The sequence below is a fragment of the Numenius arquata genome, chromosome 8 (genome assembly GCF_964106895.1).
Source record: "Numenius arquata chromosome 8, bNumArq3.hap1.1, whole genome shotgun sequence".
Taxonomy (NCBI): Eukaryota; Metazoa; Chordata; class Aves; order Charadriiformes; family Scolopacidae; genus Numenius; species Numenius arquata.
Window position 1 is genome coordinate 3154832 of NC_133583.1, and position 13137 is coordinate 3167968.

General features: G+C 40.2%; 1 protein-coding gene across 1 annotated transcript in view; it reads right to left on the minus strand.

Annotated features, from left to right (window-relative positions):
- LOC141467562 (contactin-6-like) overlaps nt 1–12747 on the minus strand; it is a 90122-nt gene extending 77375 nt beyond the window's left edge. Inside the window, exons 1-3 of the mRNA XM_074152166.1 lie at nt 12716–12747; nt 9387–9548; nt 4537–4712 (exon numbers count right to left, since the gene is read on the minus strand). Of these exons, the coding sequence (XP_074008267.1) occupies nt 4537–4712; nt 9387–9548; nt 12716–12747 (370 nt within the window). The remainder of the gene's footprint in view (nt 1–4536; nt 4713–9386; nt 9549–12715) is intronic.
- Between the last annotated feature and the right edge of the window lie 390 nt (nt 12748–13137).

The following is a 13137-nucleotide window of genomic DNA, read 5'->3' on the forward strand; positions in this document are numbered from 1 at the left end:
ATTAAAACAAATCTCCTGTGTGCCTTGGGATAGAGTTCTGTTTGAAGCCATATTTAAGCAGTTCTCCGTAACAGGTTTTTTGTTTGTCTTTTTTAAGGCATGAAATGCAATTGAGATGCTCTTCATTAATAAAAGCAGATTTTTGCAAATCACTTCATTAATATGCATGTGAATGCATCTTGGCACCACAGAATAGGAGAAACTCCACTTTTACTGATCAAAATACTTCTTTAAACCTGGATGCTTTTTTCTGAGTTTTGAACGTGACTGGGGTCCTGCTACTTCTGGCTCTGGCTCAGGAGCAATAGCTGCTGTGGTTGTGCTTGGTTGGGCTCTGCGGTGTCCTTGGGAGGTGGCTCTGCTGGTGGCAGAGCTGGGGCAGCTGCTTCATCCACGGTGTCTGCTCCGATGTGCAGGGAGGAGATGCAAAATCTGTGACATCCAAGAAGCTTGTGCAGAAGCATCTTCATTTCAGTTTGGAAACTCGTGTAAAACCAGAAGGAAAACCTCCCGTGTCCCCATCTCTTTCTTCAAGCTGAGTATTGTGTGGTTCATGAGCTTCCCATGGCGCTGTCTTTGACCTTCCCTTTACATAGACAGGACAGGGGGCAATGGACACAACCTGGCACACAGATAGTTCTGTCTCAACATGAGGAAAAACTTCTTTACTTTGAGGGTGGCAGAGCCCTGGAACAGGCTGCCCCGAGAGGTGGTGAAGTCTCCTTCTCTGGAGACATTCAAAATCCGCCTGGACACGTTCCTGTGCAACCTGCTCTGTGTGACCCTGCTCTGGCAGGGGACTAGATGATCTCCAGAGGTCCCTTCCAACCCCTACAATTCTGTGATTCTGTGATATGTAGAGCTGAAGCATGACTGGTGACCTCGTGTTGGATGTCGATGCTGACCTCAGAGGCAGGGAAGTACACGGTGGGTGGCAGGTTGTAACTCAGGAGCAAAGCTCCAAACAAAAATCTGCATGAGGAGCCCTGTGGCTGAGGCAGGCTCTGGCTACACGAGCTGGGATCTGACACCAACGCTTTCTAACCGGACTGAAGATCCAGAGCTCCAGCTCTTGCAAAACACATGCTGGCTTCTCAAAATGTACTGCTTGCTGGGTAGCAAGAGACGCGCAGGATTTATAAGGAGCTTTCAACTTTATTTATGACAAAACAAACCTTTGCCAGGAAGTAAGAGTAACAGGGGACTGCCATCCCATGTATCCCGCTACCACATTTATGTGCTCTTGCTCTGCTCTCTCTCGCTGATGCTGTCTCTCATTTTCAGCTTGTAGCTTTAATAATCTATGCCGCTTCCTTCTGTACAATATTCCTCCCGCAGCTTTCATTTGACAGCTCTGTTTTTAATAGAGGATAAGCATGAAACTCCAGCTGAATCTGAAGACATATTTCTAATCTCATATTGCATTTATTTTGCTACTCAGAGGGCTCACTATCTTGAACAGAGGAAAAAGTATTCTTCACATATTGAGATGTACAATAGATTTCCAGACGTATCATTAATTCAAACTCAAGAGTTAGTTACCTTGTAGTAAAAAGACAAATATGCATAAACCCTGTTACTTGGATAATAGGCTTGATTCAATTATTTATCACAGTGATTGCAATAATGTGCCAGGAAGTCCAGTTCAGGGAAGAGTTCCAATTTGTTAGGTATTGAATGGAAGTGTCATAATATCAACACGCCTGCCTGCCTGGATTTTAAGATATAGCCTGAAGTATCAGTTGAAACAAAGAAGTAAATTGGATAGCAACATGAAAATAAGAAGTAAGAAAATGTTAACTGCAAAATAGCTGTTTCAAGGTAATTTGTTCCACTATTCTCATCAGGTCATTATAACATTTCCCATGTACTGTGCTTTTTTTTCTATTGTAAGACAAGTTAAAACTCCTAGTTTCACAGCGATGCCACTAAACTGAAGCATCTCCCTATATGTTTGTGTTTGCCAACGTAAATGACAACCTTGAATGTGTCTGTCCTCTCTCTTTTCTATGGGAAAGGATTTAAATGCCTGTCACCGCCAACGAAAAAGCAGTGTGCTCACTGAATATGGGATATCTCTACTGTTCTATGGTTGCTATGAAGAACTGGAGGATTAAAGCAGGATGGAAGCTGTGAGCTTGTCTGCTGCTAGGGACAAACAAGACCTGACTTTGTTGTGACCTGCTCCCTGCAGTAACTTTGGGAAGTGTCTTGCTGGGGTAGGAAGCCTAAATAAAGGAACTGCTTGATATTTAGCCCATTTTCATTGTCGTATATTGGCATGAGACTTTGAGCTATTACTGAGTTAAGTGCTTCAGAGGGAATGCTTCACCAGCACGGAGTATTAAAGATGTGGCACTTAACAGCTGAAAATACTTAATGCCATCAGTCCGTTTTCTGGCAAACAGGTCCCCCAGCTACTAAGTGGGATCAGCTGCATCTCATTGAGATGTGCTTTGCCTCAGACAGGCCAGAAATCACACCTGATTTCTTCCAGGTTTGTGTATCTGAGGCCAGACCCCTGCTCTGTAGCCACAAAAGGAGCGAGGGAATATGATGCTCTTGGCTGGAAGGTGTGTACCCATGTTTAGATCCTTTGTAAGCTCAGTCTCATAAAGAAAACTGGGCACTGTGGTGTAAGGTTCTCTTTTCTACTAGGGAACACTTCCAAAGGATCACATTTCCACCAAGAGCTTGAAGATGGGACACTTCTGTGCCAACCAGCACCTTTTATTGCCCTGAGGACCATCAAGGATGTGTTTGTGAAGGTAGGGACAAACAGACCAGCATCCTGAGAAAGGACTTTTCTCCTCTCCCTTCCTTACCAGTGAGACTTTCCCATAAACTTTCTTTCCCTTCTTTGATTCTTACCCTTCTCCTTGCAAAGAGTTAAAACAAGATAATTTTCCACAGCTACCTTTGGTTATGAAATGGCAACAGGTAAAAGTGAACACAGAAAACCATAGGAAGGGAGTGCAATTAAACATTATTTGAAGGAGCACTGGTGAGAAGAGCTGTGTATTATCCCCAGAGCTGGTGCACCAAGTTGGTGGGATTCATTATGGGCTGGGGGAGCAGCAAGCAGGAAACCAAAGTGCTTCCAGGAATTTGAATCAGGGGTAGAATTCTCCAGAAAAGATGAAATCATCGAGTAATAGGACATGCTGAAAAATCACTGGAGCTTTCTTTTTGCCACAGATATTCTTGTTTTTCCTTCTTCCCCTCACTCTTTATTTTTTATCTCTCTTTCTTTGTGCCTTTGAGGGTATTCCTTTTCTTTAGGTCTTTTCCCAGCTCCATTCCTGGCCTATCCTAGTTTCTTGGGGATGATGAATCCCACAGACAAATTTGAGGAGTCCACCTCTTCTTGCTTCTTTCTAAAAAGGGATTTGTTCTGTCACTAAAGAATTTTCATCTCCAGGTCCTGAAATAATTTCCCATATAGGAAGGCTGACTTGCAAAGACGTTGCAGAAAAAGTGGGAAAATAATGAATCAAAATTTCTGTTTCCATTTGACCAGCTCTTGGGAATCAAAAGCTCTTTGACAAATTCAGGGTAAAACATTATTAAATGAGGTACTAGCGATACACTGTTTGATCAGCTCTCCTAAAAGAGAGTCTGTGAACCATCATGACCTCTAATGTCTCCTTTGTATAACCCCTGCGACATGAGATTTGCTATGAGAAATGGAACAAGATTAATAATTAATACGTTTGCTGGTGTCTGAAATAGCGACACAAGGTTGGCTTTAGACACATGTTTTATTAATGAGGTTTGAAAACAATTGCTTTCTCCCAGCAACAGACAGCTCAGACCTTTATACTGACGAAAAAGGGATGGAGGTAATATCTGGGGGTTTGTTCTTGTTGTTGTTGTTTCCCCCCCAGGGCATTAACAGAACTCAGTCACCACATATAAACGTTGTGAAAAAGATTGCGAAGTTGTGAAGAAGTGAAATGGGGAGCAAGCCTAAAATGAATTTTAAATTGTCTCAAGGCAGCGTACATGCTCTACCCAATGGAGCTGAAATATGAAACATTTCAGAGCTCATCATTTTACACACTCTGTAAGGAAAAAGTGTTCTTTACTCTGTTAATCTAACAAAATGTCAGTGTGCCAATTAGGGGTACAACATTTTTATGACCCAGTTAGACCTCATTATGCTATAGAAAATAGAAAGCCTAACTTTCTGCAACATTCCCCCCCTCAATTGTAACCACCTGCAATACAGCAAAGAAAGCACTGTCTTAAAAAGTGAAAACACCTTTATTAAGTGAAAATAATTGCACTCATCTTCCCTGACCTTTCAATTTTCTGAAAGTTATTCTTGTTCCTAAGGGCTAGCAGCCATCAGATGTCTGGTTTTGTTATTAATATTTACTAGGAATGATTTTTTTTAAGACTAAGCACTGCTGAAGTAAGCCAAACCTTTTGAACAGAATCATCGATGATACTTTAATTATCCAATAAATTACAGTTCATGTGCAGAATTAATCGGAAAATAATGGTCTAATAAATATGATCTTCCCAACTTACATGCAAATTGAAGCTTTGCCTTCCTGCTCAGGATTGTTCCAAATGAATTTGTGGCCAAACACTGGTATGTTCCAATATCCTGTTTTTTATGTGGGTTATTGATTGCCAAGCTGCCTCCAACCAACCTGTAGTGATAACTCATGGTAAGATCAATATCTGTGCCATTTTGCTTCCACCTTTGAGGGGAAAAAAATCAAATTATGCTTATAATTTACAGAGCCTATTCATATTTATCTTAAATAGTGTGCTGTAGCATACCTGTAATGATAAAAATGTAGTTAAATATCACAAAATTATATCATTTTTACACAAGACTGCTTCTTATATCAATCTTAATGATATCAATAATTCTGTTCTTTGAAAAATCTTTACTGCTTTTATGCTAGTCACCACTGTTCATCCAAATGCCTACAAAAAGTAATTATAACTTATTCATACAAACTGAGTTATCCATCCAATCCGGAGTATGGCATGCACCTCGACTGCAGCTACCTTGTTTTTTTATAATATAAATGGAACCTGAATGTGCTTTACAGTCCTTGAAAATGATGCCATAAATCTGGTTACAAAAATGATTTGGAGATATAAATCAGGAAGGATTACTCTTCAGAGGACAGAAGAAAGCAGGGAGAGAAGTTTATACACAGCAAGTTCGAGACTGATAATTGAATGATGAGAATGCTGCTATTCAAACCATGATTTGTCCCTGTTAGTCCACAAAGCGGAAGAGGGATTCTTTCTGCAACGTTACACTGCTATTTACACATGGCAAAAAAAAAATTGTATTTCAAAGGAAATAAATATTATCTGCTTTAAGAAGGGAAATCTCATGGCTTTAGCATTAGTCGCATAAGGGTTGAAATTTCGCTGTCCACATGAGGCCCAAAGGAAGGGTAAAGGACCTCAGTCACTGATGTCTGCAACCTTTGGGCTTGTTTATGTCACACTTAAGGCTTTCAGTAATCGCGTATTTCTTCTAATTTTACACCATGACCATCTCTTCAGCCTGTATCATTTCTGCTAACCTATGTGGGCGCGATGCCCAGCCCTCCATAGGATGCAAAGACCACACAAGAGTTGCTAATGGCTCACGTTGGGTTTGCAGAAGGCTTTGAGACAGTCCTTGAAACAAGGGCAATCGTCTCCCTGTTAACTATCTGAAGGATCACAGCATCAAAATTTTCTGTTTCTTCTTATTTGCACCGCTGGCAGTGATGGGAGTTTTCAGTGTTAACAAACTGAAGCAAACTTGCACCATAACTGTATTTCCTGGAAGATATGACCTGGATACAGAGCCCGAAGCTTGACTCTAACACCCCCAGACCTTTCTCTCCAGGACCAGACTGCATAGGTAGTTCTTCTTTTGCAGGAAGACTTTCAAACTGTGCTGTGAAATGCAATTCTGAGTTCCAAGGGAGATCTTGACAAATACATACAGAGGAAGCAAAGATCCTGACCTTTTAAGTGGGCATTTGTTGTTTTTAAAGATGAGTAATGACTGATTAAAATATGAAATCAATTGAATACTATGAACAAATTCTAGTAATGTTAAATAATTTATCTGGGTCTGCCAGTCTGCTTCCTCTTTCATGACTGCACCAACATGAAGAAATTTAGAGGTAACAGTGGACTAATCAGTTATTCTTCCTTCCAGTTGCTGATTTTTGACCTTTCTATACCTGGGCTCTTTTCCTCTCTTGCATTTTGCTTTAGTTGGTCTAGGTTTTTACTGCTGTTTTGGGGGTTTGGGGCTTTTTTTCCCCCCCAAAATGAGCAAAATCTTACCTGGTGTTCATCCACAAGCCTCTTCTATGAAGCATTAGTCTGTATCAGTGGTAGGATTTTGCCATATTTCAGGGTTTACATACAGTACGTTGTCTAAACCTTTCAATTTTCTAATATAGGATATTCTAGTATTTAGTTTGCCAGTTCTCTTTATTTTTGGAATCAATCACTGAAATAACTGCTGTCATCATTACATGGCTCCCAATTAAGCTATATAATTGTTTTTCAAAACAAATGCAAAGTTGCTGGCTTAGTCGCTGCAAATGAATTCTTCACAGTATCCCCATAATCATTCTAATCACCGTGGTACAATGATTATTAAACTTTGCATATAGATCAGGGGTTCATCTCCTGGTGTGGGCTTTTTCCTAATTAATATGTTTACATCACTGAAGGAAGCGAATTAATGAATTCATGTGATAGTAATTTAATGACTTTGTGTATTCTGCAGTATACTGCCTAATACACAGAAATCTTTGAAGAATTATTTTAAGAAAATGTTAATATAAGCCCATTAAGGCAGGGATCACTGACATATTTTTGTGAACTTCTTCATGCAACCATTGCAAAATACTTTTCATCGGTTATAAGAAATGCATCCTGGACCAATTGTCAAAGAAATCTAAACTTTTTAAAAAATATGTTATGATATTCTGATGCTGAATTCAGTAATTTCCTAAGAATGTAAGACTTCTCAAATCATACTGATATGTCTAAACTTTAAAAAAACCAACTGTGTGTTTTATGAATTCATAGAAAAAAATGATCATATTCCATTTGCTTAAAAATCTAGCTTTTTATAGGACACCAGTTATAAAATGTTCCAAATAAATTATTCATTAAGTTAAAGACTTTGGGAACATATATATAGGTGGGACCTTCCCTCCCTTCCCATCTTGAGCAAGAGGTTATCCATTCTCTCTTGTTCTCTTAATTGTTTCCAATTTATCCCAACATTCAAATATACCTATATACCAATATTCTTCCAAGCCACTGGGTTACGTTAAATCTTTGATACTGGTCTTATTGGGAACTTCATTCTAAATTACACTGCAGTCAAATCACTGATATAAGGATAAAACTTGTAATATAGGACGATTTCCTCTTATTTATACTGTTAATCAATACTTGTGATTTGCTATTCAAATAGGCTCCATCTCCAAGCAAATACAGATGAGGAGGAGTAGAATTTATTAATGAACATGAATATGTGAGTAATATGTGTTACAATGCAACTTCAAATTATGCAATCAATCTTTAGGGTTCAGCCTTGGCTCATAAAAAAATTGTGGAAAATGAATTTCAATCATGTTTTCACACTGAAAATATATTGATCTAGCTAAAAATGTTCAAAGAACACAGAAGCGCATAAAGCTTATAAAAATGGTGAAATACTAGAGATCTTCGCAGAATACAAATACTTTATTCCTGTTGTAGTGGTTCTGTATTTCTGAATCGAAGAAAAACCTTGCAACAGTCCTTGCAGTTCTTTTCCATCACTCAACAAAGGATATGATTAAAATTTCATACTGTGCTTGATTTATCTAAAATTGTTGGAACTTTAAATATATGGGCTCAATCCTTATCTGATAGAACTGGCATTAGCTCTAGTAAAATCAAAGAGAAGTGCTGAAGACTTCCCATTCCTTTCAAGTCATGGCGAGAAGCTCCTGGGTTGTAATAGCAGCAGTGATAGTCTGATAACTTCTAATTGACCTAGATGGTTCCGGAGCCATCCCCAGATGTTGATCTGGTCTTACTGGAGTAATTGAGGATTTGCAAAATGTCCTTATAGTGCAGAGAAAATAATGAATCTAATTAATGGATGGGTAGAAAAAAAGAGAAAATATGAATATCAGATATATGATGGGAGGAGACTTCATAGCTCTCCCGCCTAATGCAACCTGATCTCTCTACTATCTGTCCATGTGAAGAGTCCACGGTTGGAATACAAGAGTCAGCAATTTTTATAGGTCTCTGAGGAACCTGCCTGTATAAATTGATATGAAGCAGATAGATGGATGAACCGGAAAGACTTGAAATTCATGACATGAACCAGTGGGTGTTCATGTTGAAAATGGGAAGACCAAATGGGATGGGAAATGAGTGAGGATTTCTACTCAGAGGAAGAGAAGTTGATGTACTTTAAGAAGGCAGAATGTACTTTTAAAAAGGTAAAATATATTTTAGAAGGTAGATAAGGAGATAAAATATTCCTTTAATAGCACAGTCTTTGGAAACAAACTAATACATGAAGTACAAAAGCCAAGTTGATAACTAGTCGTGGTACTTTACAGAGGAAACTGTTGTATGAACAATTAAAAGCTATTGAATAAATACGGTCAAAGGATTTGGTAGGACACAACTTTCTTTCATGTCTTGCATGAGTGTTTTCTTTTTCCTTTTTTTTATTTTCTTTTTCCCAGACCATTATTTTCCCCATTATTTTCTGAAGAAAGTACACTGTCACTTTTTTTTTTCCAGATCTCCAGCTTTTCCTCTTATTAGACTCAGGTTTCCAGATCCTTGGTGCAACAAGCTACATTTTGAAAGATGAGTCCATAGTTATCGAATAAACAAACAATCCTATGTACCAGGGTTTTATTAAGTGAGTCTACAGAGTATTGTAAGCTAGATATCAGAGCTGTGCCTTGCTTTTCTCTAAATAAACACTATAAATATATACATGAAATGTTAGAATTAGAAATGGGCACTGATGTTGCTCTCTTGCTTTCGATGCATTTATTGATGTACAGAAAGTTTTATCAAATACAGCAGCATTTCCATTTTTCAAAGCTGTTCTGTGGATTCAGAAGTAATTTTTGTATGTTTTAAAATACTTTGGGGACAATTTTCAATGATGTGCTTTCTTTTCCTGTATTAGTTTTCTTAGTACTAGACTAACAAAAGTACTTTTCCTTCATCCCTCAAATTTACTACGCCGATGTATACTCTGGCCATGGGTGCTTGACACATTTTGAGGTATATATATTATGGTGTACTACTGATTAAAACACAGTTAAAAGATTTACAGTGAGACAATACTTTTCCAAAGTTGACTTCACCTGTAGTATGGGAGTGGGTATCCTTTCGCTGTACAGTTCAGTAGGATTTCTGGATTTGGTGAGCCCATGGAATAAGTGATATCATGTGGCTCTTGGATAAAAATAGGGCCATGGAGGGTTTCTTCCCCTGTGAAAGAAAAACAATAGTTTAAGATTAGAGATCTTTAGCGTGTCCTTACAAATAAAAGTGTCCTTTGCTTTCGGTCAAAAGTTAAGGTCTGCTATTACATTCAGCAGATAATCCACCTCCAGACACTTGGCTATTAAGGAGGAAATATTTCAAGCCTGATTGATAATAAAATCACATATCCCAGGTGCTGGTGATTTATTTTGCAAGTGAAAGTGAAGACTAGCTTCTTTGCATATTTCCTATGGAAGCTATATGGCCATCTATTAAATCTCCCTCATCTACCTCATACTTGTGCTTTAGATGTGTCTGTAAACAGGAAAGAATGAAGTTGTGGGTTTCTGTGTTTGGCGCTTCTACCTCCCTGCTCGACTGGCGGCTTGTCAGCCCCACAGCACCCTTTGAAGGACAAGCAGCTCATCCACTGCAGCCAAGCTCTGGCAGCAGAGATGTTTTGCACCAGTCCATGAAAGCACACACCATGGGAGAGGGAGGACCTCTAGCAGGCCAGCAAATAGCTTCTAGATCAGGAAGTACATCATGGTGGATCTTTCCTTTCCTCTGCCATCTGGCCACCCTTTCTGGTGATGGGGTCCAAAAGGCCACATCTTAGCCTAAGGGAATGTCAGTTCCTTCTCCTTTAACCCTTCACATCCTTTGATATATAACTCTTGTATACTCTAGGTGGCCTGGTTTCAGGGTTTGGTTTGGCTTTGTTTTTTTGGTTTTTTTTTTTCCCTGTCAATGAGCTTTGAGGCCTTTTAAAACAGAAGTAGCATAAAATAGAGGTTGATTATTCATCATTTTCACTAAAACTTGTATCCTCCTGGTGACCCACAGGGTCTAATTACTGCATATAAACACACGGAGACAACAGACACGTGGGCTGCGGCGAGACCCATTTGCTTCCTTGAGATCTCACACACATGTCTGCAAGGAGAATTTTCATGGAGATTAAGTGATTTTTTTCATGCCTATAACTGAATACTGGTGACGGAACAAATAAATGACCCCACATCCTTGAATAAATCTTAGTGTCTGGACCACCCTCCAGTTCTCAGATGTCTTATGCGAGTCCAAGAAACTTATAAAGTTTGCAGTACAGTTACACAGCTGGGAAAAGAGGTATTAAACCCAAAAACCTAGTTGCTTCACAGTTGTATTCTGGAAGCAACATAAATGTTGGCTGTCATCATGTCTGATTTTATTCACGTATTTTATCTGCTGGTTGGTAATGGGAGAAGGAAGATACAGCCTACTTCCCAAAGGCACCTCCTGGCATCACTTCAGTCCCCAGGCTGCCAAAGTACAACCCTCTTGTTCTATAGCCCTGTAACTCCTAGAGGATTTTCTCAGCTGCTACGAATAGGTCTTGCTCTGCTGACACCAGCAGAGTCTCCTCCTGCATCGCCAGGGATGCTCGGCTGTCCTGATGCATTAATTAACACAGTGTGTACCCCCAGGAACCTCCCCAAGCTTCACCCCGGCCAGGGCCATGAGCAACCACACAGGGTGCACGTCAAAAATCACATCATCTGCCTCTGCCACCAGCTGTACGCATATTCATCTCCCTTTCTACTTTCCAACCACTTCAATCCATTTCCTCCAAATTTTAAAAAAAAGCCAGATCGGCATTGTTGTCAGCTTCCATCTTTTTGTGACACTTGCTGTCTGTCTGAGAATCCTAATCCTGGAATTTTATGAGTAATTTTTATCTGGTGTAATGAGAATATAATATTTAATTTTCAAAAATAACGTAATTGATTTTTTATCTTCATTTCATACCTGAACTATTTTTAACTAAGCCAGAAAAGTTAACAAGGCCATCTTTCTCGGAGTAGAATTGTTTTTCACTGATGAACGTGGTCAGGCTTTTCTGCTTCAGTCGATCTAAAGCTGTGGAGACCCAAACTACAAGAAACTGCCTCAAACCGTGGCTGAAAAGGTGCCGAAATGGCGCACACTCTGCGGTGTGAGGAGTGGAACGGCTCGACCCGCCCCCCCCCCACCCCGCGGCCTAGTGCCGTCTAGCCCGGCCGCCCGCGGCCTAGTGCAGCCTTAGCGCGGCCCTGAGGCCCAGGGCGCGGCCAGGCCCCGGCGCCGACCCCGCTCCAGGAGAGAAACCGGAGGCCTCAGGGAGGCAGCGCTTTTCTGGGCCGGCTTCCTCACCTTGTAGGGCCGCTAGTCCTCGCTGGACAGCTATCACCCAGCGCTCCGGGGTGGCCACCAACCCCCAGCCCCTGCCGTGTTCCGGAACGTTCCAGAAAGAACCGCGTATGACACTAAATTTCCCTGAGGGGCGAGAAGGCGGGCTGGGGGAGGAGACCGGCTTGCTGTCTAAACTCAGGGGAGGGGCCGACCCACGGCACCCCCAAGATCCGAACCGCCATTTTGTGACCACAGCTAGATCTGGGAGAGGTGAGATATTTCTCTCCTTCCCCCCGCCCCTTTTCTCTTCTCTTCCTCTTTCTTAACTAACTCGTTCTTAAAATGGCGGCTTAATGACGCGATGCAAGGCTCGCCCTCATAGGTTTACTTCTCCTTCAGCAAAGTTAGCTTGCTTAATAAATGTTAATCGTTGTTTGGACTCTCCTGGTGTCATTTCACCTTAATTCTGACATCAGAAGTCCAGAAACCTCAGTCACCCCAACCTTGGCATGTGACAAAATTAAAGAATATCTGGCAAAACTCTAGAGAGTGATGAACAAATGAAAATGTTTTATATCTAAGCATTTTTGACCTTTTTAAGGGTGGCATCTGGTAATGACTATATTTTCCATATATAAATCAGCATGTCGGTTCCTGTGTGTCCCTTAGCCTGATTTACACTGTACATCCTTTGGAAACTCAGAAAGTGAGCCCAGCTGTAAGTGTGTTTTCACGAGCAGTGTCTGTGAGGAATAGCCTTCAAGAGAATTGGAGTAAAATTCAAAGTAGCAGTCAAAAAAGATTGATTTGTTTTATACCACAATAGCTGTTTGGGTAGACACATCTCATTTTAAGAATATCTCATGTTATAAAGGAGATAACGTGGGCATACTAGAAAGAAAAAATACATCCTCTCAGGTTAGGATATAAAGTAAGTCAGGCTAGTAAACCAGCTGAGATGAGCTAGTGGTTTGAAGACAAAATATTAAAGTTGCCTGAACATTATATGTGATGTTATAAGCGACATAACAGACCATAAACCGCAGTAAATCACATAAAAAGTATCAATTTCCATAACTTTTTCATTCTGTTAAACTTTGCAGACTATATGTGAACTTAGAGTAGACTCCAGGTATTTCATGAGTGATCCGTAACTAGTGGACACAGATAAAAATCTCAGAAAATATGAAGTGAGCCCAGTGAAAGGAGCTGTCACTCAGCTACATTCCAGAAATGGCAGGGCTTTGCTGTTTGCTTTTGGTGGGATTATTCAAATACCTAAAGATGAGTGTGTGTTTCAGTCCTTAGCCCTGTCTAGAGCTTAAATTCATACTTTTTTTTTATTTATATTTTTGTTCTTCCAGGGTTCTTTAGTCATTGAGCAAGATGCTGTAGAAAAATAAATAACTCGTATCTTACAGTTTCAACTCTCTGATCAGAAAAGTTACACATCTCCCAATATTGACCGAAGACCCC